General features: G+C 50.5%; 1 protein-coding gene and 1 long non-coding RNA gene across 20 annotated transcripts; one reads left to right on the forward strand and one right to left on the reverse strand.

The window, feature by feature from the left end:
- Positions 1–12,354: 12,354 nt before the first annotated feature.
- On the forward strand, positions 12,355–27,060 carry CD300LG (CD300 molecule like family member g). Of its 19 annotated transcripts, XM_071210679.1 has the most exons (8): positions 12,355–12,464; positions 13,312–13,638; positions 14,918–15,019; positions 15,710–15,947; positions 16,962–17,074; positions 18,502–18,578; positions 22,187–22,306; positions 25,038–27,060. In XM_071210679.1, exons 1-8 carry the CDS (start codon positions 12,425–12,427, stop codon positions 25,185–25,187), a joined length of 1,167 nt encoding a protein of 388 aa, XP_071066780.1. In that variant the 5' UTR covers positions 12,355–12,424; the 3' UTR covers positions 25,188–27,060. The 19 variants fall into 19 exon arrangements, with proteins under 19 accessions (XP_071066780.1, XP_071066784.1, XP_071066793.1 ...); XM_071210683.1 differs by lacking the exon at positions 14,918–15,019; XM_071210692.1 differs by lacking the exon at positions 14,918–15,019 and having other exon boundaries at positions 15,860–15,947.
- LOC131275049 (uncharacterized) lies at positions 12,815–16,494 on the reverse strand. The gene is made up of 2 exons (XR_009182480.1): positions 16,338–16,494; positions 12,815–13,660 (listed from the first exon to the last, which is right to left on the reverse strand). It is a non-coding gene; the product is annotated as an uncharacterized lncRNA (long non-coding RNA).
- Positions 27,061–27,302: the final 242 nt, after the last annotated feature.

Here is a 27,302-nt window from a genome sequence, read left to right on the forward strand (position 1 = left end):
GATATCATCTCACAATCTGTAACAAATGTTCCACAACAGTGTGGTGTATTGGTGAAGGGCTGTTGTGTGAGAATTCTACACATGTGCATGATTGTTTTTTAGGTCCACAACTTCTGTAATAAAAATATATATATTTTTAAAAAGGATTTGAAAGCATGGATCCTAAAAAACACTAATAAAGGAACTTCATCAAGATGAAAAACTTCACATCAAGAAGCATCATCAAGAAAACAAGTAAGCAAGCCGCAGCCTGCAAGGAACATTCATACCACATATATCTAACAAAAACTTGTATCCAGAATAAAGAAATCCTGCAAGTCAATAAGAAAAAGGCAAACAATCCAACCCAAATAATGGGCAAAAGACTTGAATATGTATTTCACACACAAAAAATATACAGTCAATAAAGATATAAGAAATTGCTCCTCTTGCATAACTTGTCATCAGGGAAATACCAATGAAAGCCACAACAAGGTATCGCTATGCATATACAAGAGGGTTCAAGTGAAAAGTAATGACAGCACAGCAGTTTGGGAGTTCTAGCTGTTCCAGCTGTGAGGCTGTGGAGCAGCTGGAACTCCCAAACTGCTGTGCAAGTAGAGTGTGGCACAACTGTTTGGCAGCTTCTTTAAAAAGTTGAGCATACATCTACCCTATGATCCAGCAATTCTGCTACTAGGTACAGACACAAGAGAAATGAATACATACGCCACCCAAAACTTGTACAGGAATGTCTGTTCATGGCAGTCATATTCATAACAACCAAAAAGTGAAAACAATCAAAATGTCCATCAATAATGAATGGATAAATAAAATGTGGTATTTCCATACAATGGAATAGTATTCGACCAAGAGTTTATGGAAAAAAGTGAAAAAGAAGTGGTGTTGGATTCCCAACCCATTTTCCTAATGGATATATTTTTATAATCTTGGAGTTAGGGAAGTCCTTTCTAAGCAAAATCCAAACCTAAATCTATCAAGAAAAAGATGGACATGTGTGACTAAATAAAATGTGAACACTTTCATAAGCAAAAATATTATTTGTGACATATGTGATAAAGTTACAATCTTTAAAAGAGTCCATGCATATCAATAAGAAAAGATGAAAAATTTAATAAAAAAACAGTTTTTAAAAATTAGGCAGGGGAGGGAAGTGGCTGTGGCTCAATCAGTTGTGTTCCCATCTTCCATATGGGAGGCACTGGGTTCGCATCCTGGGGCCTTCTTGTGAAGGCAGGTTTGCCCGCAGATGCCACAGAGAGCCAACTCAGCTAGGTAACACACAAAAAAAAGGGAGACAAGAAGAAAAAAAAAAACACAGAACAGCACACAGTGAATGGACACAGAGAGCAGACAGCAAGCAAGCCGCAAGGAGGGAAGGGAAACAAAATAAATAAATATGGACACAGAAGAACACACAGGGAATGGACACAGAGAGCAGACAGCACACAAAAAGCCATGGGGTGGGGGAGAGGATAAAAAAATGTAGGCAGGGATCAGATGTAGCTCAAGTGATTGAGCACCTGCTTCCCATGTACAAGGTCGTTGGTTCAATCCCTGGTAACTCTTTAAAAAAAAAAAATTAGTCATTTCGCTACAAAAGAAATATATACATCCAGGAAACATAAAAAAAATGCACATAATCAGAGAATTCTAAGTCAAAATAGAAAACTATACCCCTTTACACTTATTAAGACAAAAATACTTAAGTTTATTGACATCCAGTGCTGTCAAAGATATGGGGAAATAAACACACACAGTTGGAAGGAGTGTTGAAGAGTGCAAGCTTTCTATAAGATAGTTTAGCAAAGTTTACCAAAATTTGATGTGTGCATGCTCCGTAGCCCAGGGCAAACAGGTTGGTAGGAAAGGTAAGCAGAGAGCCAGGTGTTTGGATGTATGAGAGTTCCAAGAAGGGGTGCTGGGGAGAGGCTGCTTCCCAGGGTCCAGGAACCGTAGAGGCCTTGGGAAGGACAGAGAAGGTGACATGAAGGTAGAGTTGGCCAAGATGGCTGAAAGCCCAGGCAGGTGTCACCTCACCAAGCCAGGTCTTGGCCAAGATACTGGAGCCAGGGCAGCCACAGGGGGAGCGGAAGGACGAGCTCAAAGCCAGAGGGAGTTACACCGCGGGCTCCACCCGAGCAGGGAGAGGAGTGCTCTGGAAAGGACTGAGAATGCCAACCATCCTCAAAGAGGTGACAGAGAGACTGCCTCAGGCTACAGGTCTGGCCTTCAGCCCAGACATCACAGGGGTGACCGACTAATTCCAAGAGGAAAAACGGGCTCACTGGCAGCAGGCACAGGAGGATGACTCAGAAGGCGGCTAAGAAAGGGCAGGCTCGGCTCCATCGATATCGCAAAGAGGACGAGAGAAATTCCTGTGAGTACATTTTTTTCCCTGGTTTCTGATAACTTCTCCTATTGTTTGTGGTTTTTTTCCCTATCCTGGCACTCTTCCCTTAAAAGAAAAAAAAAGTATTACAAAAAAGAATATGCACACAGGGAAGTGCATAAAAACATAAGACAAGTTCACAAATTAATGAGAAGTGAACCTTGTATAACCACCACCCCGAAGAAGAAATAACCCCCAGAAGCTTCCCTGTGCCCTCTTGGAGATTACCATAACCCCTCCCCAAAATAACCACTGCCCTGAGCTTTATCATCTAAGTAGATGGATCACCATACAATACCATTGAGTTTGGTCTGATTTTGAACTTCATATAAATGGAATCACGCACTATGTCTTTTGTGCAGGTGACTTCTTTCAATAAACATTATCTCTCTTTTTTTTTTTAACAATTTACTCATGCTGTCTGTGATATGTGTTGCTGATATTTTCTCCTACTCTGTAGTATGTCCTTTCAATTTTCTCAAGCTGTCTTTTGATGAACAGAAGTTTATAATTTTCATGCAGTCTAATTAAACAGTCTTTTCCTTTGTGGTCTTTCTGTGTCTTGTTTAAGAACTGTTTCCTTATTCTGAAGTTGTGAAGCTATCCTATATATCATTTTGCCTTCTACATTTAGTTAATTCACCTAGAGTTAAATTTTGTGTCTAATGAGAGGGAATTTCATGGGTTTGTTCTTTCCTTCCATGTAGGTACTTAAGTGTCCCAACACTGCTTACTGAAAGACCATCCTTCCCTCACCACTCCACTGTGCTACCTTTGTCGTAACTCCAATGTCCATGCGGTGCCTCTCTTAGACCCGGGCAAGAGGGAGCACTGCCCCTGGCCACGTGCAGATCACAAGTGCACACCCACACAAATCAGTGTATTTAAGAACACACTGGGAAGCGGACTTGGCCCAGTGGTTAGGGTGTCCATCTACCACATGGGAGGTCCGCGGTTCAAACCCCGGACCTCCTTGACCCGTGTGGAGCTGGCCCATGTGCAGTGCTGATGCGTGCAGGGAGTGCCCTGCCATGCAGGGGTGTCCCCCATGTAGGGGAGCCCCATGCGCAGGGAGTGTACCCCATAAGGAGAGCCGCCCAGCAGGAAAGAAAGTGCAGCCTGCCCAGGAATGGCGCCGCATACACGGAGAGCTGACACAGCAAGATGATGCAACCAAGGGAAACACAGATTCCCGTGCCACTGACAACAACAGAAGCGGACAAAGAGGATGCAGCGAATGGACACAGAGAACAGACAACCGGGGTGGGGTGGGGAGGGGAGAGAAATAAATAAATAAATCTTAAAAGAAAAAAAAGAAAACTTATTTTAAAAAAAAAAAAGTTAATTCTTTAAAAAAAAAAAAGAACACACAATGCCTTTTACCCTCAGGACATCAACACTCACCACTGGCACAGCACAACTCAGATGCTAAACATCTCTCTTGTGGTTGCCACTCTTCAGGTCCCAGGAAAACATTTCTCCACATCTCTTGACCTGTGTCCTCAAAACATAAGTTTGCTGGAATCTGAACACCTCAGAAGTTTGTGGAACGTGCTATTGCTAACTTCAGATGATGGACCCTGCTTAAGAGTGCAGGGAGAATTAGTAATCATAGGTTAGGAATGGTTGTTCCAAACATGACATAAAAAATTTAAACTGTTAAATTTTGCTGCATGAAAATGTAAAGAAAAGGTATCAAAACCAATAACAAACTGGGGGGAAATATTTGCGGTACATATAACTGATAAAGCGTTAATATCTCTAACATACAAAGAATCCTTATGAATCGATAATAATTAGATGGCAACTCAATAGAAAATAGAACTACTTGCACATTTCACAAAAGAGGAAACATAAATGCGATTGAATGGGAACCTACTGCAGGTGGGACCGTTTGTTTACATTACTTCAGTAGGGCGTGAGCCAGGGAAGGTCTGTATCCTCTTACGGAGTCCTTTATAAACGGGGTGCATACGGAGAGAGGGAGCTGCAGAGAAAGAAAAAAGCCCCAGGGTTCCTTGGCTTTTCTGTCACATGGCGATGCACATGGTGGCATCTTCTTTCTCTTCCGGTTCCACTGACTCCAGCTTCCGGCTGCTCCTCTTATCTTCTCTGGCTGTGACCTTCCCTACAAGCCCTCAGTAAGAGGATTAAGATCCATCCTGGTTCATTTGGGCCATGCCCTTAATTAAAGGAATGGCATCAAAAGGTCCTGTTTACATAGGTTCGTACCCACAGGAATGGATTGAGATTCAGAACATGTTTTTCGGGGTACATAACTCCAAGCCACCCCACTATACAATGTATTTCCATTTTGGGAAAGTGGATCCAAATATCATAGGTCATGAAATCAATGGAGCCCCAGAACTTTTACTCCCATTATTTTTCTGTAACTGAACTTAGCTTCCATCTCCATTACTGGACTTGTGTTTTGAAGGAGATTTTATGTGTTGGAATAAACTTTTACATTTGTGCTTTAGTCAGTATTTCAATTTGTGAAAGATTTCACAATCTTTAAAACCTTATTTTCTTATACCTGTGAGCTCAATGTAGAGATTGCTTTGTTATTTATAAATTCAGATATTTAATATAAAATAAGAACAATTTGATTGATAAGTATTGAATTGATTCATAATTTCACAGGTCAAATTCCCAGAACTAGTTGCACATTTAATCACTCAAATTCCCTCAGGCATTTCAAGCTACAATTACAGACAGGATATATTTGATTCTCTCAATCTCTTTAAACTTCTAACAATGCAAAACTAACAAGCAAAATCTTACACACTTACACAACTGAATAAATCTTTTAAATAGTGTAACTTTAACCAATCAAACTTGATGTAATGGCTCGAATTCTTTTAAGCCTCTCAAACATCTTAAAAAAGAAACAAAGCAGTCACAAAGCCACGTGGTCATCCCAAACTTTGTTACTTGTCTGTATAAGCACAGCTTACAAAAGTACAATTTTTTTTTACAGATTTATTCATCCAAGACAGAGGAGCTATTTTGCCCCCCAGGGAACATATGGCAATGTCTGAGACATTTTTGGTTGTCACCACTGGTGACAGGAGGGCCACCAATATCTAGAGGGCAGAGGCCAGAGATGTTGCTTGTAAAGACATAAAAGAAGGGAAGCAGACTTAGCCCAGTGGTTAGGACGTCCCATGTCTACCACATGGGAGGTCCACGGTTCAAACCCCGGGCCTCCTTGACCCGTGTGCAGCTGGCCCATGCGCAGTGCTGATGTGCACAAGGAGTGCCCAGCCACACAGGGGTGTCCCCCGTGTAGGGGAGCCCCACGCGCAAGGAGTGTGCCCCGTAAGGAGAGCCGCCCAGTGCGAGAGAAAGTGCAGCCTGCCCAGGAATGGTGCCACCCACATGGAGAGCTGACACAACAAGATGACGCAACAAAAAGAGGCACAGATTCCCATGCCGCTGACAACAGAAGCAGACAAAAAGAAGAACACGCAGCGAGTAGACACGGAGAACAGACAACTGGGGCGGGGCGGGAAAGGGGAAATAAATAAATAAATAAATCTTAAAAAAAAAAAGACATAAAAGAAATTATACTTGGTGGCCTGCCATCCTGCCTGGCCCAATCATAAGCTCTCCTTTTGAGTGAACACCCCAGCTAGCCCTGCCCTGGGCGTACCCCAACTGGCAAGGCCTGTACCTCTATTGTATATGGTTTGGATGATAAGAACTGCCCCTGGTTTCTCCAAACGGCCCCTGCCACTTCTTCTCTGAACTTCCCCTTTTCCTTTCGTGCCACATAATTTTTCTAGCAAGGCCTCTAGCTCCACAGGACTTGGATGATAAGAAGTTTCTCCAAACGGCCCTTGCCGCTTCTGCTTTTCATGCTGTATCGTTTGAAACTTCCAATCCCCAGTATCTGCAGGAAAGCCCTGCCCCTCCCCCTCTGCCTCTGGGAGCCCGGAACCCACAGGTACTCCCCTCCCTCCTCCACCCCCACAGACCCCCGCAGGACCCTAGGTCAGGTGAGCCCAGGGTCCCTCCACCGACCTCATTCTCCCCCCTTCCCCCAGGGCCTCTGATCTAACAAAGCGGACCGCTCGTGTACTCTCGGGTGGCTGGCGCTCTGTGTTTGTGCCTCATCACCCTAAGAGCTTCCACATAACTCTCCTAAACAGCTGCGGTAGGTTGAGACTGCATGTACCCCAGGAAAGGATGACCTTGACACTTGCCCCTTGCAGTGGATGGGAGCCTACTGCAGGTGGGACCGTTGGTTTACGTTGCTTCAGTAGGGCGTGACCCAGGGAAGGTCTGTATCCTCCTACTGGAGGCCTTTATAAACGGGGTGCATACGGAGAGAGGGAGCTGCAGAGAAACAGAAAAAAAGCCCAGGGGCAGAGAGAGAGCCACCAGAGTAAGAAGCCAAAATCAACGGAGCCCGGGCGAAAGAAGCCAATGGAGCCAGAAACCGAAAGCAACGGGGCCGGGAGGAGAGAGGAGAGGCCAGTGGACGCCGCCAAGTGCCTTGCCACGTGCGAGGACTCCAGGACCGACAGCAGCCGGGCCTCAGGGGAAGATGGCGCCTCCTGATGCAGACTTGAGGTGGACGCTTTCACAGCCTCCACACTGTGAGCTTGTCAGCTAATAAACCCCTATTGTAAAAGCCAACCCGGTTCTGCTATATTGCTCCCGGCAGCCTTTAGCAAACTAGAACAACATCCTCCAACGCATGGGACACCACCACGCCACCACCACCAAAGAATTATCTGGCCCCAAATGTCAACAGTGCTGAGGCTGAGAAAATCTGATCCAGAGGGAACGAATTAGCATCGTAGACCAGCTGAAGTGACTCAGTCTAAGATAGAGGTGTACAGGACTTGGGTGATCATCAAAAATCAAATGGGGGAAGCAGATTCGGCTCAATGGATAGAGCGTCCGCCTACCACACGGGAGGTCCAGGGTTCAAACCCAGGGCCTCCTGACCCGTGTGGTGAGCTGACCCACACATAGTGCTGCTGTGCGCAAGGAGTGCCATGCCACACAGGGGTTTCCCCTGTGTAGGGGAGCCCCACGCACAAGGAGTGTGCCCCATAAGGAGAGCCGCCCCGCACAAAAAAAGTGCAGCCTGCCCAGGAGTGGCACAACACACAGAGAGCTGATGCAGCAAGATGACACAGCCAAAAGAGGCACAGATTCCCAGTGCCACTGACAAGAATACAAGCAGACACAGAAGAACACACAGTGAATGGACACAGAGAGTAGACAACTGGGTGGGGGAAGAGAAATACATTTTTTAAAAAAATGAAATGGAGGAAGCAGATATGACTCAAGCAGTTGGGCACCTGCCTACCACATGGGAGTTCCTGGGTTCAGTTCCAGGTACCTCCTACAGAAGAGGAGCAAGATAACTAGAGAGTGAGCTGATGGGACAGGCTGGCATGGCAAGATGACACAGTGAGATGACTCAACGAAGAGACACACTGAAGAAACACAAGGAGAGACAAAGCAAGCAACAGAGGGGCTCAAGTGATCAGGTGCCTCTCTCCCACATGGGAGGTCCCCAGATTTGGTTCCTGGTGCCTCTGAAAAAAAGAAGATGAACAGAGAGGAGACCACGAACACAAAACACCAAGGAGGTAGGGGGGAGGAATAAATAAATAAATCTTTAAAAAAAATCAAATGGCACCCAGCAAGCTAGGATCTTTCATTAGCTAGATTTTGTCTGCCAGGTAACAGGCCATTCTAATAAGCCCCACTCCTCGGCTGAGTTCCAATTCAAGGTTTTCTCAGCTGATTCTGAGAGTAAACTCAATCTCTCTAGGGGTCTTCCTGTTCCTCTCTTCTCCCCAAGGAGGCTGTAACTTACCATCAGGGCCTAGAGAAGGAGAAGTCAGGGCAGCCTTGCTCCTTGTCTGCCCATGCTACCACCTGCTGAGCTCTCTGAGTTCCCCTGCTCCACACCTGCTGCCCCCACCCCTCATCCCAGCCAAGGTGCCTCCAGACGCCAGGGTGCTCAGAGACACAGCTGAGTCACCCTTGGCCACCCGAAGATGCAATGAATCTGCCCCAAGCCCAAGGGTCTGGGGGCCACTGTGCCCCTCTGCTCTCCCACCCTGGAATGACAGGGACACTTCCCAGTGCTCCAGACAGGAAGCAGGGCACAAGATCCTCTCCTCTCAGATCCCCAAACTCACCAGGGGAACCTCTCTCCACACAACCCCCCCTAACCCCAGGGCATGGCCCGAGGGTGGGACCAGGAGCAGGGCTCACCCCAGCACCTTACTCTATAACCCTCTTTCCCAACGCTTGCTCCCGGTCCCTGGCCCGGAGAATCTGTTTCTAATGGGTTTCTCAGGGCTGACTCCTGGGCTGGAGGTGGGGCTGCTGGGTGGAGAAGGACTTTAGAATATGCTTGAGGGGAGGCAGGGATGACTCATATTAGACCCAGCACCCTTGTTATATAAATAAACATTTTGGTAACCTCCTTTACTCTCCTGCTGACAATCATAAATAATATATGCCTTCCTACACACTTAATTTTTTAAAACCATAGGCTAATGCCTGAGCTGTAATAGAGAGGAAAAATGAAAGGAAAACAATGTATAACCAAATAGCCTATATTTCAAAATGTCAGTGTTCAGGCCCTGTGTCACCAGAAGACATATTCAAGTGTCAGATGCTTGCCCCCGCTTATAATAAATAAGTTAGGATTTAAGAAAAATAAGACAATCAGAAAGCAAGCTGAATAAGGACAACAAAATGAAAGCGCAGAGATAAACTATCAAACACTAGAACAAATACTGTTATAATCTGCATTTTTGAACTGCAATAGACAATTGCATTTTGTAGTCTGCAAACCATATCAGGTTCCAGGTTGAGATTACCGTAACAGATTTGTCACCCAGAAGAATGTCTGGGACATTTGAAGAGTTGTGTAGAACATGGATGATTCTTCACAAGAACTCTCCCAGGCCGGGCAGGACATCGAGCATATCCATCCTGCCCTTTAAATGCCATCAGTGTCCCCCATCATTGTGAAACCAAAACGTATCTCCCCACAAAAATCTCTCTCTCACACGCACACACACACTCTTCCCTCCGAGGACTACTGAGTAGTTAATGCTTCAAAATGTTAACCTGCCAAGTGGGTAAACTTCCAACCCTACATATAGAAGGATGTGGGCCAAAATGTGAACAATGATTTAATAAAAGTGAAGGGGGGTGTATTAGTCAGCCAAAGGGGCATTGATCCAAAATACCAGGAATTGGTTGGTTTTTATAAAGGGTATTTATTTGGGGTAGGAGCTTACAGACACCAGACCATAAAGCGTAAGTTACTTCCCTCCCCAAAATCTATTTGGAGCAAGGTGGCTGCCGATGTCGGCAAGGGTTCAGGCTTCCTGGGTTCCTACTTTCCTGGGGCTTGCTTTTCTCTGGGTTCAAGGTTCTCTTCTGCCTGGGACTGGCTTCTCTTTCCTCTATGAACTTACTTGCCAGGGCTCCAGCTTAAGTCTACAGCATCAAACTCCAACATCAAAACTCCAACATCAGAAACCCTCAACTCTGTGCTTTGCCATGCCTTTTATCTGTGAGTCCCCACCCACCAAGGGGCAGGAACTCAACAATATAATCATAACTCAGTCATGCCCAGGTACAAATCAGATTACAAACATAATCCAATATTTCTTTTTGGAATTCATGACATTTACAATGTGTGCTACCACCACCACCGCCCATGACCCAAACTTCAGCACCTCCCACAGAAGCTCTGCACCCATTAGTATAATAATAACGGCCCCACCCCCGGTAATATACCTCCTGTCTTGGTGAATTTGTTTATGCTAGGTGTTTTGTAGAAACGAGATCATACAATACCTGTCGTTTGTATTGTGTAAAATTTTGCCTACAACATGTATGAACTTTGCAATCAGATAAAACGACAGCTATTTTAGAAAACATATATGCCAGGGCTCCCTCTAGTACACGTGTTTGTTTTGTTCCTTTCAAAGAAGATTCAGATATGCGATGCGGAAAACCCTAACTCACTTCTTGCAACTCAAGACAGTTCAGCCAGCTTGGGCAACCAACCTCTCGGAGCGACCCGCAGCCGTGCAGGGTACGGCCCAACCCTGCGGCTTCCCTCGCCGCTGCCGGCACCGCCGCCCGGTGGCTAAGGGCGGTACTGCGCCCTCCGGGAGGCGATGGGCGTGGAGAGGCCCGGGGCGCTGGCGGAGGCGCCCCTAACTTTTATTCTATTGACTCCCTGCAGTCGAGTAAATCTGATGGACCCCTTCTCAGAAGAGTGCTCTTTAAATATATAAAATAAAATACATATGCTTAAAAGAAAACCAATAATATTGAAATAATTTTTTAAAAATTCTGTATTACAGTAATAAATCTGCTTCTTTATCAGTGCTTTAAATAACCAGCCCTAGAGGCAGGTCTCATAATCACAGTAATTCTTGCAAGTAATGATGAGCACACACGATATTCAGAGTTACCAGTAATTGCGATGTAGTATGTGTTCCTAGAGGTGACAAAGCCACAGGCACTACCCTCGCTACACTCCTACTAGAAGGAAAAGCTCGTCAGTAGAATCCAAGTCCCCAGCACACACGAGGCTGCGGCTTATTGAAAGACTCCTGGGAGAGGGAGACCTCACACCAGGAGTGAGAATTTCAAGATGGAAAGGAGATTAAAGCAACTTGGAAAGGTAACTGGGAAGAGCAGATGTAGCTCAAGTGGTTGAGCACCTGATTCCCATATACAAGGTCCTGGGTTCAATTCCCAGTACCTCTAAAAAGGGGGCGTGGGGGGAGGAATTAAGGGATCTCCAAGATTACAATAATGGGTTGACACTTAAGTTCTTCATTACACTGGAAAGTCTTACAAAGGAAGCAACAGAAATCCATTGGTTAGGATAGCATACTGGTCCATTTTATAACAGGCGCTATCTCTACAGCCGGAGACCAGACAATCACTAAACCTTACAAAAAACCCCACTTTGATGGGACTGCTCTGTTCTAGAAAATCTCTTCTTTGGACAGTTTTTTCCCTTTAGAAAAGTCCTGCCATGTCTCAGAAAGTGGGCTGCTCCTGGCAATTCCCAAATCAGGTTTTAAGATTTGTTTTGTTTTAAGATTTCTTTTTATTTTCCCCCCTCTGCCTTCCCCTCCCCATCCCCTCTGCTTCCCCCCGACCCTGCTGTCTTTTGTTTTGCTGTCTGTGTCCATTTATTGTGTGACTTCTGTATCAATTTCTCTTTTTTGTCTTTTCTTATCATTTTTCCTCCTCTAGGATTCACTGGGATTCGATCCTGGGGACCTCTTATGTGGAGGAGTTTCCCTGTCAGCTGTGCCACCTTTGCTCCCCACCTCTGCTGTGCTTCACCTTGACTCTCCCCTTCATCTCTTTTGTTGCATCATCATCTTGCTGTGTGACTCACTTGCATGGGCACTCAGCTCGCCGCACGGGCACTTGGCTCACCACACAGGCACTGGCTCGCCGCACAGGCACGCTTTCTCTTCTTTTTCACCAGGAGACCCCAGGGATCGAACCCGGGTCCTCCCATATGGTAGGCAGAAGCCCTATCACTTGAGCCACATCTGCTTCCCTGACTGTTTTGTTTTTAACAAGTTAAAGTTCAGTTAGAGCTTAGTGAAAGTCAAGGTGCAATTTTTTCCCAACCAAATTCATGGACTCCCTGAATTCTACTCACTGACCCCTCGGGGTGCGGCGCCCACAGTTTAAGATCCCCAGGGTGGGACACGAATTTGGGAGAAGTGCTTCCACGAGTTTTCAGGCCGGGGGAGGTAAGCTGCAGAGGTGGCCCGCGTGGAGAGGTGAGTAAAGGGCCCGGCAGAGTTGCCTTCCCCCACCCATCCACCCACTGACTCCTCCTTCCTGGTTGTGCAGATGGGTGGCCCAATATGGCCCTTGCCCCTCCCCTCATCTCTTTGTCCTGTTCCCCTGCAACTGGAGGAAGTTAAAGGCAGAGTCTGCTGGGGACAGGAGCTCACACTTCCCTGCGCCTTCGCCCACTGCCCGGCGTTCATCATGCAGCTGCTCCTGCTGTGTGGCTGCCTCGTGCTCCCAGGTGAGATGGGGTGGTGGTGGGAGGGACGTGGGGCTCGTCCCCGAACTTTTCCCTAAGCCAGTGGCCTGCCCTCCTGGCCTCCGTTCACCCCTGCGCTCAGCCTCCTTGGACCTCAGAGGGGCTCCTGCATTGCTGCTTCAGGACCCAAGAGCCTTCTCCCAGGAGATGCCAGGTTTTCACCCCCAGCCTGTGGATTCCGGGCCAGGTGTGGCTTTTCCTCTCTCTCCTACATTTTCGTACTCTGGAGGCAGGCAAAGCATGCCCTATGGCTGTCCCACTAAACTAAGCAAGTATTGATCCTTTGCTCTGTCCACTCGCAGCAACCCCGAGAGAAAAATTCTCACACGTCATCAATTCACAGGCCTGCTTTTTTATTATTTTAAAATTATTTTACCTTTCAACATTAAAATCAGGATGCATCTTAGAAATGATATCAATTGTTCAATTGGCAGTATTCTTTCTTAGTGATAGATAAAATTATGGCATGCCACCTATCTTAAGTTCAGTGAAACAGGATATTATCGTCATCTATAGGTGAGAAAACTCAGCGGCCCAGAGGGGTGCAGCCACTTCCCCGAGGTCACACAGCTACTAAGTGGTAGTGCTGGGATTCAAACTCCCATCTGGAGCTAAAGTCCCCCTTCTCTTCACTGCACCAGGCATAGGGGAAACAGCAACAGCCCTGCCCCAGGTCCCGCAGAGAGAGGGGAGTTCCAGCTCTCTCAAGGATGGCCCTAGAAGGGGGTGACCAAGAAGAGTCTTCCTTCCTGTGAAATGGGAGCTTCCAGTCGTGAGCCCGGGGCTTGGATTCGGGAGGTTCTGACCTGCACCCCTGCTGTGGTTTCAGGTTATGGAGCCGTGGTGGGCCCAAAGGAGGTCAGCGGGTTTGAAGGTGACACTGTGTCCCTGCAGTGCTCGTACGGGGAGGAGCGGAGGACGTTCAGGAAATACTGGTGCAGGATTGGCGGCATCTTCATCTCCCGCTGCTCCGGCAGGGTCTACGCGGGAGGAGACAGCCAGGAGGGCAGGGTCTCCGTCCGCGACAGGCGCAAGGAGCTCAGGTTCACCGTCACCCTGCGGAACCTCACCCTGCAAGACGCTGGGCAGTACTGGTGTGGGGTCCAAAGGCTGGGCTTCGATGAGACTTTCCTGGTCTCCCTGCTCGTCTTTCCAGGTAACAAATGCCTCTGCTTCCCCTGGCAGGGAGTCAGAGGAGGGGAGGGTGAGAGAGACGGGTGCACCATCCGAGAAGGACCCAGTTCCCCCCCCCAGAGGACGCGCACCGACGCGGACTCCGCAGTCGAGCAGGCACGTGCCCGGCAGCCTTGGGCGGGAACACTGCGCATGCGCCTCCGCTGCTCTTTCCCTCTTGCAGCCCAAGGCCACACTCCTAGCAGGTGACAGGAGGGGACCCAGACCTGTCACCCTCCGCGTGCAGGGCCTTTCCTCTCTGCCCAGATGTGTGAGAGGACATCAGGGTTGGGGACGGGTTGGGGACAAGATGGACTTCCCAGGGAATTAAAAAGACTTCCTGGATTTAGAGAAATTCCTGAGGACTCCCCGGCCGGGACCAGCCAGGGCTGCGCCCCAGACCCACCCCACAGAGCCACCCATGCCGTGGCCACGCCACCCTCACCCTCCCGTCTCCCTCTCCACCTCCTTTTCCTGGATCCTGAAGTCCCAGGCACGTGCAGGGGGCGCCTGGAACCACCCCCGGGCAAGGGAGCCTGAAGGTTTGGCCGCAGCAGGCTTCTGCCCGCTGGATTGGCCCTGGCCCCGTGCGGGCACAGAGGACAGGCATTTTGCCCTCGAGGAGTCCCAGTCTAGCAGGGAAGTCCCCGAAAGCAAGTAAGTGCTGCACATCAAGTCCAAGCTCCACAGGAGGCGTGCACAGGGTGCTGTGGGTGCAGAAAGGAAAAAGGGATTTGCTGCTTCTGAGGAAAGTGTTATGGAAGTGTCTTTGAGCTGGAGGCACCACATGCAGGGGACAGCATGTCAAAGGCACAGAGGCAGGCAGGAGGCTCGCTTCATCGGGCAGCTCTGTGTGGCTGGAGCGTGGGATGGGGAAAGGGGAAGCTGCCCAGGCGAGTTGAAGTCTGAGTTTGAAAGGCCTTGAAAGGCCTGCTGAAGAGTTTGAATTTCAGCTTAGAAGCCATGGGGAGCCATTGACTATTCTGAAAAAGGGAGAGGACACAGATAACTATTTTAAAGAAAAATCTGGCATCGGTGTGAAGCATGGCATGGTAGGGGCAGGCCGGTGGGCCGAGGAAAGCTGACAGGCTGAGCTGGGGAGACACCCCGATTCTACCACCCTTGACTTCTTGGCTGAGGGGAGTAGACGATGATGCTCTGAGGTGGGCATGGGGGAGCGGCTGGCTGCTCCCAGGGAAGGGCAGCTGGTTCTGAGCAGTGATGTGGGGCTACCCTGAGACCAGCTTCTCCCTTTCCTCCAGGGCCCTGCTGTCCTTCCTCCCCTTCTCCCTCCTTCCAGCCTCTTACTACTACACGTCTCCAGCCCAAGGCCAAAGCTTGGCAAACTCAGCCCCCAGAATTGAGTGAGTGAATGATTTTTCTCTCTCTCCTCTGCCCCTTTGGAAAGAAACATCCAGCGCCTACCAGCTGCCAGATATGGTGCTTGATGGCCGCCCAGGTGCCCCCATGAGCCTGGGAGCTGGGTTGTCCAGCTGAGGAATCAGAGGCTCAGAAGGGTTGGGTCATTTGCTCAGGCTCACCCAGGAAGTGGCAGAGCCAGGAAGGGGACGCAGCCTGACCGCAAAGCCCGTGCTCTGCCGGGGTCTGGGAAGGGCATGTCCCTGCCACCCTGCCCCGCTCTGTGGCTGTTGGAGGAGGTCAAGGCCTCCCTGAGTGGTAGATGGTGAGGCCTGACACGTATGGTGGCATGAGGACTTGTTTGTCCGGTGATGGAGGAGGTGACCATTAGGCAGGGCTGCAGGGGGAGGGAAGGAAGGCAGCTACAGGGGTGGTCATGGGGGACGGGGGTACTACATCTCCCCAGAGGCAACCAGCTGGGGGCACAGACAGCTAAAAGCTTAGCCCAGGTGTGGGCTGTGTCTGACATATGACCTGTTGCTCAGAGCGGCTTCCTCGAGGCCTCCCTTAGCCAGGGAGGCTCTGAGAAATTGGTCCCGGGGAGGCTATGGGTCAGGGGTCCAAGGTCAGCAGTCTGGGGATGCTGGCGCTCAAGGGTCAGGGAAGGTGCTGAGGCACTGCTCTTGGACTTGTAGCTTCTCCTGGTCTCCACCCGAGAGTCACCGCAGCCAAGCAGGGGGAGACAGAGCCCAAGGCCCTGCCGTCCACAGGGGCCTCCTGGTACGTGCACGCAGCCAGCTCCCCTGCACGGGCCTCCCCTCACGCGGCGACCTCTCCTCATGCAGGGATCGCCTACCCGGCTACACAGCTGCACGCCACCTCGACAAAGGGCCCCGGCCCAAGAAGCAGCAGCAGCAGCAGCTCTAGGCCCAGGTAAACCCCAGGTGACCCAGGTCACTGTCCAGGCTGCTACTAAACCATGGGGCGCCTTTGTGCAAATAAGAACCTGACGCTCCTTCCTCTTACCACCACAGCCTGGGTCCAGAGGGCCGGCTGGGTTCCAGCCCCCGCGGCCCCTCAGCAGGGCCCTTGAGCAGTCAACCACCTGCACCTCAGGAAGCAGCCGCCCTGATGCCCAGGAACGCAGGCCCGCCCAGGTGGAGGGGTCACCCTAGGCCCAGTCTCCCCGCCCCCCGCCTCTCCCCACGCCAGCCTCAGGGGCAGCCACCCCGGTTCAGTAGTTTCTGGCTGGATGCTTTGCCCTGGGTCTGCGCCAAGCACTAAAATACGGAACTATTTTAAAAGTTAAAGTCCCAGCCTTACCCAACTGGAGTTCCCAGCCTGAGAATCAGTTTTGGGGGATCGTGACTGTCCTCGGCTACTGACAGCCAGGCCTGGGGTTGGCAGCGGGAGCCGGGGGGCGCCCTTCCACACCAGACGCGGTCCCTGCTGCCCGCTGAGCTCAGGAGACACAGCACTGTGGCTGGGACCCAGAACAAGCACGCCGTGCAGCCCAGCGTGATGGCGTCATCACCCGGGGTGCAGGCCATTGAAAACTGACCCCGTGCGCCACTGCCCTGAGTTGACACCCTAACGGTCGTGTGATCCCGCGCGTTGCTTAATCTTTTCACGTGTCAGTTTCTCCTGCATGAAAGCGGATCAGTCTGACCCAGTTAGACAGTGCTCATGAAAATTGCTAGCTGGCGCTGACTCAGCGCTTAGCCCGGGTCCGTGGTGGAGCCAGGGTTTGAAGCAGGCAGCCCAGCCTCAGGGCCTGAGCTTATTAAATAAACTAATATATGGCAAGTGCCAAGAGCAGTAAATGCTCCACCGGGCTTTGCTGCGTTGAGTTGGATTTCACTCTAGGGGTTGGCTTTCTCAGGCCCCAGAGGTGATGCACTGGCTTATCTGGTGACAGCCACGAGACTTCTTCCATCTCCCCCCCAGGGTGTCCATCCCGATTGCCCGCATCTTGGCCCCAGTTCTGATACTGCTGGCCCTTCTGCTGGCCACGGCCCTGGCCGCCCTCGGCAGCCACGTGCTCTGCAGGAGGAAGGAAGGTGAGCCAGGTAGGCGGGAGGGGGTGGGAGGCTCTCAGCCAGGGCGCCCCCTGGGACTCACAGTCCCCCCTCCCTCACCAGGAGACCCTGTGGCCTCAGTGGGTCCATCTGAGATGTGGGCATCAGGATCCCTGCTCCTCCTTTCTGCAGGGGCCACAAGGCAGTTGATACAGGGAAAAAATGTGCCCATGTGGGAGTGGGAAGAAGGGGGGGTTCTGGGCTTCCTCATTCTGTCTGGGCTCGTCAATCACTTGTCTTTATTGGTCCCAGTGAATCCATCTCCAGTCTGCAGGCCTAGCTCCTTGGGTGGGAACTGACTGCCCAGGGCAACACTAGACTGAGCACTTGACCTTGAGCAGGATGGACCTTAGGCCCCATGCCTACAGAGTCTCTAGAGGTGGTCAGTCCCATCCATAGGCTAGGATTCAAATCCTAGCTCTGCCGTTTGTCAGCTATATGACCTTGAACAAATCGCCTAATTTCCCTGAGCCTCAGTTTCCTCAGATCACATATTATCCAGTAGAAATACAACACACATCACCTATGAAATTGAAATTCTTCTAGTAGCTACTTTAATAAAAGTAAAAAGAAACAGGTGAAGTTAATTTTAATGATATAGTTAATTTAATCCAATATATCCAAAACATCATTTTAACATGGAAACAATATAAACAAATTAGTAATATATAGTCTACATTCATTTTACCATATCGAGTCTTTGAAATCCAGTGGGTGTTCTACACTTAACAGCACAACTCAGTTTGGAGTACAACACAATTCTAGGGCTTGATTACGTGGCCCGAGGCTCCCCTATTGGACAGTGAGGACTAAGAAGGGTAACTGGAATAATGAAAGTTAGAGTTAGCATGTGCCAGGCACTGTTCTTGTTGAATTTCGTCAACACTGTGGAGTTAAGAGTACATACACTTTACAGGAGAGGAAACTGAGGCACAGAGAGGCTAGGCAGCTTGCCTAGTGTTGCACAGCTCCTCACTGGAGTCCTGGAGTGCTTCCTGACCCCTCCCCTGTGTGACCCTCAGGAAGACACCTTTCCTCAGCTCTGAGCTGGGCTGAAGCCTGAGAACTCTCAGCGCTGACCGTCAGGGGGCCTGGCCTGGTGCCACGACCATGGGTCCACCTGCCTGATGTGGGTGCCGCGGCACTCCTTAGCCTGAGGTCTCAGTCACCCGCAGGCCCGCCCCCACCTCTTGGCCTCCCCACAGCGTGCCTTGGAGCAGAGCATCAACCAGGCTGTCGATGGCACTGGCTTTAGACCTGCTCACTCCCACGGGGCTGAGCTGGCAGGGGCTCCTCTATACAGACTGTCCTGCCACCTCCCCCTGGGAAGGCCCCGCTCCCAGGTGCTAGGGGCCAGTTGGCCTCCCTGGGAGCTGCCACCGCCACCTCCTGCTCCTCCCGCCCTCAAGGTGCCCTTCGGGGGTCTCTTTCAGTTCCACTGGCCAAGGAGACAGAGAGGAGCGAGAAGGTCGACTTCGCACACTCGGTAAGGACGAGGCCCGCGGTAGCCCCGCGCAGATCCCCGGGGCCCTGACTTGGTGTCTTCTCACCTGGTGCTCCTAGAGCCAGGCCCTGCTCCCCACCCTCTGGGGAGCCTGTATGGGTGAGGGCGGCCCTCCAGGGTGCAAGCCAGACCGAGTGCCTACCCCACCTCCTGTTTCCTACCAGGTGCTGGGGAGTGGGACAGGAGCGGGGTCACAAGGAGACGCGGGGCCCCCTGACCTCTTCCCCAGGCCCAGTGCCCTCTTCCCACCCCCTTTATAAAGTCAGAGGACGTGAGCGCTGGATGCAGGGGTCCTCTGAGCCATCTAGCACAGTGTTCCTCTAAGTCTGGTGCAAAACCCCTTTCAGAACACCTGGCAGGAGGTGGGGTGGGGGTGGCAGGTAAGCAGTGCACTCTCCTGAGTTCCAGCCCCTTGTAAACACCGCCCCCAGGATTCTGACAGCAGGGCCAGAGTGGGACGGCTGCACTGTCTAGTCTGACTTTGCAGAAGAGGAACCTGAGGCCCAAAAAGAAAAAAGTCTTGCTCAAGGTCGCCCGGCAGGTGGTGGCCCAAATGGAGGGCAGGACCTAGTTCCCCCGACTCCTGTCTCTCCTCTTTCCAGAACACCCTATATGCCTTCAGCAAGCAGAGGGTGGTGCGCTGGGGAACAGACAGAGGGAACGGAAGGCCCGCAGGCGCTTGCCTGGGAGAGGAACCTGCCCCCAGGCCCCCTGCTCCAGGCTCCGCCCTGAGCCCTGAGCCCTGCAAGAAGAGCCCTCCCCTCCCACCCCCTCCTTCAGCAGAGAGGGCTGCAGAATCCCCTTTCAGAAAACAGAGCCCTGCCCCACCCCAGGCCCCTCTCCAGTCTTCTCGGCCCTCAGCTGTTTACTGAGATGCCTCTTCTCGAGTCCCCCAGTCACGGCAGCAGGAAAGGGGGGCTGTCATTCCCTTCTTTCCTGGCGCCAGTGAGGACAAAAGACTCAGGTCCGACCCCACCCCCCCAGGGAGGGGCTGGGTGAGAAAGGGGTAGCAGGACTGGGCTGAGGAAGCAGCTGTTGTTGTCGTAGGAAGCTCATCTAGGCCAAAGGTGGTGGAGGGAAAAGTCAGGGCCAGGAGGGCAGGGCTGCCACTGGCAGGGCACCTCCTCCCAGCGCTGGGTGCAGGGGCCAGAGTTCACCCCGCCAACCCCCAGAAGAGGGGCTGGACCGTGAGCGCATCAGTGCTGTCCCGCTGTGGTCCCCGCGCAGCCGCCGCCCTGCCTGCCCTGGGAAGCGCGGCCCATCTCCCTGGGAGCGTAGGTGCGTCTGTCCCTGTGCCTGCTGACAGGCCAGGCCAGGAAAAGACCAGCAGGTGGGAGCTCGGGAGACGGCCCCTTGTTGGAGAAAGGGTGGAGCAGGCCTCCCCAGCCCCAGAGCCCTGGAAGCACGACCGGCTTAGAGCTTTGCCTTTTCTTGATCTATTTCCCTTTTGTTTTCACTGTAGTTTTTCACAGTCTGGAGGTGGGACTGAAGCGGGTTGGGGCTTCCATTGCCTCCATTCAGGTCAAAGAGGAAAGCAGAAGCTCTGTTTACCCTGCCAGGGAGCCCCCAAGGAGCTGTGAAAACGGAGGGAAGTGTTAGGAGACCGGCTTCTCCTTCCCAAGGGCTCTATTGCCAGAAGGATTATCATCAGCCTCGCATCCATTTCCTCTTTTACTGAACACCTACTATGTGCTGGGAACCTCATGTCTGTCACTGAATCTTCATAGCAGCAAGAGATAGGTCTTATTATTTCACCCACTTTACAGATAAGAAAATAGAGGTCCAGAGAGAATAAGTAACTTGCCCACAGCGGCCCAGCCAGAAAGAGGCAGAGCCCAGATCTCCAGCCCAGTCCGTGAAGCCACCTCCCAGGCCCTGTGTTTCTTCCAGTCTTCCACATTGAGGTGCCAGGAGTTCAAGGAATGTAGCCAAGACCATTGCCCAAGACTCCCCCGCTAGACTCAGGAAGGGGGACAGTCCTTGGCCCAGGGGCGTGGGAGGAAGTGAGAGGGCCCAACTGGGGTGCTGGGCTTAGACCAGGACTTGCCAAGCCTGCCCGCCCCCGCTGTGCTACTACTTTTCTAGCGCCTGAAGCAGGGGCTCTCGTGGATATGCTCAACAACCCCCAGGAGGCGTGCCCTTCGTAGAGAGAAAACGCCTCCCTGCTTGCTGCAACAGGCAGGCCGTCCAGAGCGTGGGCCCGTGCGAGCGCCACCCTGCGGGATCCAGCCGGGCCTACGGTTGCGGTTTGGTCTCTGCCCTGTGAAGGTCTTTCCTGCAACTCGGTCCCCCTGCTGGTGTTAGCAGTTGTCATGGCCAAATTGCACAGCTGGAAGTATGGTATTAATGGGAAATGGCTCTGATGTCAGCAGTCCTCTGGTCTGGCCCAACTCTGCCATGAACTGAGGACTCCTCTGTCCCCACTCAGATGGTCAGAGATTGAAGGGACAAGCCACAAATGCTGAGCAGCATTTGTAAAATCTCCTTCCCCCGTCTCTCCTCCCCTCAAAGAATTCTCCCTAATTTTTACCTCCTAAGACTGGAGATGTCACCCGAGATGGTTCAAACACCCGCATCTGTCCCCATCCCCTGCAGCTAAGGTCTTGAGGGAGCAGAGGCCCAGGCAGCAGACAAGGGACTGTGAGCCACAAAGGGAAGTGTGGCATGAGCTGCCCAGATGGCAGCACAGTACAGGGAAGGAGCTTGGGCCCTGGGGTCAGTCACGGGTTCAACTCCCACCTCTGCCACTTGCCAGCTGCGTGGCCTCGGGCAATTTACATCTCTCCGAGCCTTGGTTTCCCTATCTCATAGGAATGAGTGAGACAAGACACCCCCAAGTGCCCCCAAATGGGGGCTTCTTTTTTTGCCTTTGGGCCCTCAAGGGGCCCACCTTGAGGTGCTGGGCCAGGGCCTCAGCTGGCTCTCTCCTCTGCTCTGAAGGCACCTGCCCATGTGCTTGGACAAGGGGGCGGGGGTGGGGAGGCCTGCGGTCCTGACCTAAGGACACATGGCAGCTGCCAGGCCCGGCCAGGAGGGGGGCCTCCGTGCTGCCTCAAGACCGCCCACCTCTCCTCTCTGGGCCTCGGTTTCCTCATCTGATAATGAGAGGCTTCTTGGACTGTTGATCTCGTAAGGAGTTTTCCTTCCCTCTTTGGTGAACTTCACTATCTCCGGGTCTATTAAAAAGGCAGCAAAAAGGCAGGTTGGCTAACTACCCCCTCCACCCCCCACCCCCTCAAAAGGCAGCAGCCTGCAGTTTCTTTCTCCTTATAGAAATAACAATAAAGAAAACAAATTTGTCATTTCAGGAGTTCCCATTTGTTGAGTGCTAAGTTGTTATCATGACAACTCGTTATAACCCAAGAGAAAAATGATCATCCCCGTTTTACAGCTGAGTCGCTGAGCCTCTGAGAGGTTGAGTAGCTTGCCCAAGGTACACCGCGACGGAGGAGCTGCGGAGCCGGGCCTGGGGCCAAGGACTCTAAGTCCAGATTGTGTCCTTGCGCCGCCTGGCCTTGCCCCGCCCCTCCCTGCGTTTCCCTCCTGCCCCTATCGCTGACCACCCCTACTGACCCAGTCTCTTGTTACAGCCCCCGGGCAATAGCTGGGTCCCGGAGTACACTGTGATTAACCTTGCAGGGACCTCTGGGCCTCCACTCAGCCCCCAGCCCTCTGCCAGCGCCTACAAGGACATCCAGCTCCTGAGCCAGGTGTGGACAGAGGGCCCCGGGGGTCTGCAGCCACCTTCCCAGACTCCACTCTGACAATGCAGGGAAGTGGGGGGGCTCTCCGCAGCATCCGCTCGCCAAGCGCCTTTCCCGGCATCCGCCTACCTTCTCCATCGTAACCACAGGCCATTTCTTCTGGGAAGCCTGGGCTCTTGACCTCACAGTCCTTTGTCCTGATCCAGAGAATTCTAGAATATCTTGTTGGGAGTCCCGGATTAAAGAGCTCTGGGCTGGCGGGATTCCCACCCCTGCAGCAGGAATCAGGCCTGAGGCCGTACGGAAGCTCTTCCAGGGCTGGGCGCCCTTGGGTGGGGTGGGAGGAGGGTGAATAAAAGGCTGGGGGTCCTGGGGAAGGAGGTGCCAGTTCCTGAGCCCCTGCGATGGGCAGAGGCCCAGCGCTCCGGTAGAGAGCCACCCCACGTCAGCTGGGCGCTGTCTTCTTTACAGACTTCAGTGGAAGAAGAGGTCCCCCAGGACCCCGAGGGGGACAGGATCCCAGTGCCTCCTGCCCCCGGATCTGGGGAGGAGCCGGGCCTCCCGAAGCTCACCTCTGTCTAACCACGGAGTGCCCTCCCCAGGACTCTCCCCCCACCCTCCCCAGCCCAGGCTCCCCTCCAACTTACTCCAGCCTGACCTGGAAGCGTTTTGTCAGCCCTGGAGCCTGGAAGTGGTCGCCTTCCAGTTCCAGGTGGAGACGGAGGCTTCCGGAGTCTGTTCACCAGCCCCCATCCCCACCCCCCCGGGCAGGGCGTGCACCTGCTGACCCCTTGCAGGGCCAGGCTGAAGTTTGTATCCGTGCTAGGAAATACCTGGGCCTGGGTGCCAGCAACGGGTTCCCCCTGCCTCCTCCTCCAGACCCCTCCCTCTCCCGCCTTCCCATCCTCAGACTCAGCCATGTTCTCCTTCATCAGCTGACGATGAAGAGGAAGCATCAGACCAGATTCTGGTTTCTCACAGTGTGCCTGTGAACCATCTGCAGCCGGGGCCCTTCAGAAAGGGGCAGGGCAGGGGCCCTAAGTGACCTGAGCGAGACCCTCGTGAAATGGGGGTGGGGGTTATTCAGTATAGAAAAAGGAGAAAGATGTGAAAAAGGAAAATAAGAAGGGAGGAAGGGGAGGAAGAGAGACAAAAGGAAGGGAGGAAGGGAGGAAGGAAGAAGGGGAAAGAAAGAGTTACACATAAAGTCCTACCACTACCCAGAGACGATCATTACTTCATTTTGTTCTCTGTATCTTCTTTTAGTCTTTTTTTTTCCCTCTGAATAATTTTTGGTGTCTTTTAACAGAGTAATTATTTTGTAATATAAGTTTATATCTTGCTTTCCCCACTTAATTATATCATAAATATTTCCCCATGTTATTACAAACCTTTTATAAATAAAATGTCTAACAACGGTGTAATATTTCATCTGTTGTACTTTAATATATTTAACTGATTCTCTCTCACTAGACATTTAGTCTGCTTCCATTTTTATTATTATAAATTACCACATAGTGAATCTTTGTATAAGGCTTTTCTGCATTTTGGAGATTTCTTTAAGAAGGATTTGCATATGTGAAAGTGCCAGGTCATACAGTGTGCTGGCTTAAGTCTTTTGTGGACCCCAGAAAATCCTGTTCTTAAAGCAAACACATTCCTGTGCCTGTAAACCATTGTAAATGAGCCCTTTTGATTAGATTCAGTTAAGGGACCTTTTGATTACATCACTTTTGATTAGATCACTTCAGTTAAGGGCCTTCAATTAGATTGTGAGACCCAGAGTCCTTTATAAACAGGGGACTAAAAAGCCACAGACACAGAACAAAGCTGCCGAGACAGAGAAGAACAGAAACTGGAATCAATAGAATACAGAGGGGAAACGGACTTTGGCCCAGTGGTTAGGGCGTCCGTCTACCATATGGGAGGTCCGCGGTTCAAACCCCGGGCCGCCTTGACCCGTGTGGAGCTGGCCATGCGCAGTGCTGATGCGCGCAAGGAGTGCCGTGCCACGCAAGGGTGTCCCCCGCGTGGGGGAGCCCCACGCGCAAGGAGTGCGCCCGTGAGGAAAGCCGCCCAGCGTGAAAAGAAAGAGCAGCCTGCCCAGGAATGGCGCCGCCCACACTTCCCGTGCCGCTGACGACAACAGAAGCGGACAAAGAAACAAGACGCAGCAAACAGACACCAAGAACAGACAACCAGGGGAGGGGGGGAAATTAAATAAAAATAAATAAATCTTTAAAAAAAAAAAAAAAAAAAAAAAAAAAAAAAAAAAAAAAAAAATAGAATACAGAGGCTGAGAGTAATATAGCTTGTGCATGAATTCAAAATTATCTAATTCTGTATCCAAGTGTGCCTAGTTTCTAGAAAGCTAATTAAATAATATAGGCCCTATGGGCTTTAAATATTCAGAAAGAATATGAAGTGAATGTGTATTCAAAGTTACATCCAGACGGAATGTGGGCCATATGTTCATTCAAGCTTACCTGGAAGGTAGGCGATATGGTAATTCAAGCTTACCTGGAATGTGGGAGATATGTTAATTCAAAACCTATCTGGTACTCAGACAAACACTTAAAACTCTAAGAAACTAACACAGAAAAGTTCTTTTTTTATAAAAGCACCATTTAACTCATAGCCTCAGTATAAAAGGGACCCAGAAATCCTATTCAGGGCTTGGCTTTTTGGACAGGAGTCCCTGGGACTGACCAGTTGTAATAAGTTTTTCCTTCTCCAGAATATTCCTGGGTCCTGGCCTTCAGTATTACTGAATCTCAGCTTCCACTACAGGAGGAAGCCACTTCAGCCCAAAGGTGAAAGAAATGAGGCCCTGAGGGGAAGGGAAAATGAGCATTGTTTGCCTAGATTGCTTGGAAGAGACTGTTGATAGCAACATGGATGCTGAAGAGACTTTTTATGATGCCTTAGAAGTAAATGATGAAACTATTATTGGAAACTGGAGGAAAGATGATCCATGTTTTAAAGTTGCAGAGAACTTAGTAAGATTAACTCCTGGTGTTTTATGGAAGGCAGAATTTGAAAATGGTGAGTCTGGGCATTTAGCTGAAGAAATTTCCAAAGTAAACCCAGAGAATGTGGCTTGGTTTCTGCTTGCAGCTTATAGCAAAATGCTAGATGAGAGAAATATGCTAAGGACTGAACTGTAAGGTTCAAAGAAAACAGAAACTGATTCTGAAAATTCTAAGCCTCTGGAAATCAAGATCCCAGATGAAAGTGCCTCACTGGAGGACTTAACTAAACTTGGAACTGTTAAATCCAGATTAAAGATGCAGTTATCTAGAAAAACTTGTGGAAAGTCTTACTGTCTGATGGCTTTGACTCCTGCTTCCTGCATGCCAGACCAACAAGCTTTTTGAGAGAGCTGTATGAGCAAAACCACTGTCAACCTGAAATAAAAGGGACATGGAAAGGAGGAATTGAAAAGGAAATGACTTCAAGAGAAAAGCCATGGAAGCTGAGATCTGGAATTAGGACATCACCTTGGGCCAAGAGAGGAACCCCACCCATGTATACAGAGAGGGTGAGTTTGCCCCAGCATTTGAAGAGGGTGGATGTACCCACTCAATGTTCTGGGAGAGTTTTGCCACCCCAGGGTAGAGAGAGGGTGGAGCACATTCCCCAAGGATGAGAGCAGTTAAGGTCAGCACCCCACAGGTCTGAGATGGGTGGACCAGTCCCCCAAAGGTTAGGGAAGGCAGGTGGTCAACTCGTTGCTCTGAGATGGTTGAGCCTGTATGCCAAAGATTAGGGGGAATGTTGTCTTTAAGTCACTGTACAAGGGGGGTTATGACTCTAACCCAAAGATTGGGTAATGTGTGGCAATCACCCCAACACTCTTGGAGGGAAAGGTCTGGAACTTGGTTGACACCCAGATGCTTAATGAGGATGGAACCAAGAAAATGGCCATTGGGCAAGCGTGGAAAGGGTAGGTTCCCATAAGACCCCAAGAAAAAGAAACCATCATCTTAAGAATGACTCTCAGACTTTAAAATCTAATGGAGGATGCCCTGCAGGTCTACTGAAATGTAGAGAAACTGTGACTCAGGTTTCCCTCCCAATTTCTCCTTTTGGTAATGAAAATGTTTATTCTTTATCTGTCCATTTGTGTTTTGGAAGAAGATGAATTGTTTTGTAAATTTCAGAGGTCTATATAGCTGAGGGGACTTAGCCCCAAGATGAACTGTATTTCTTTAAATTGATTGTGATATGATTTAGTACCTGCATTGTTACTAATTTAAGGTTTTTTTTGAAAATTGTAATTCTTTTTGGAATTCAGATGGTGAAGTGTAGAAGTCTGATATGGTTATGAATTCCAAAAATAGATATTGGATTATGTTTGTAATCTGGTCTGTACCTGGGTGTGATTGAGTTATGATTGGAGCTTTGATTGGGCCACATCATGAGGACTCACAGATAAAAGGCAAGGCAAAGGACGGAGTTGAGGGTTTTTGATGTTGGAGTTTGATGCCGAAGCCTTAAGCTGGAGCACCGGGAAGTATACTCACAGAGGAAAGAGAAGCCAGCCCCAGGAAGAAGCAAGCCCTGGGAAGAAAGGCACCTTCAACCAAGAGAGAGGCAAGACCCTGGAAGGGAAGAACCCAGGAAGCCTGAACCCTCGCAGCTGTTGGCAGCTATCTTGCTCCAACACTTGGAAATAGACTTTGGTGAGGAAAGTAACTTATGTTTTATGGCCTGGTATCTGTAAGTTCCTATCCCAAATAAATACCCTTTATAAAAACCAACCCATTTCTGATATTTTGCATCCTTTGGCTGACTAATACTGTTGTAGAATTTGAGAGAAGTTCAATTATTTGAGTATAGAGAGGCCAGGCAGGACTCAGGAATGATTTTGAGAAGGAAAAATGGTTTATTTGAGTATAGAGAGGCCAGGACTCAGGAATGATTTTGAGAAGGAAAAATGGTTTATTGACGGCCGGCCGGACTTTTCTGTTTGAATCCCGAGCCCTGAACAAGATTTTCA

The sequence above is a fragment of the Dasypus novemcinctus genome, chromosome 21, assembly GCF_030445035.2.
Source record: "Dasypus novemcinctus isolate mDasNov1 chromosome 21, mDasNov1.1.hap2, whole genome shotgun sequence".
NCBI classification, from domain to species: domain Eukaryota; kingdom Metazoa; phylum Chordata; class Mammalia; order Cingulata; family Dasypodidae; genus Dasypus; species Dasypus novemcinctus.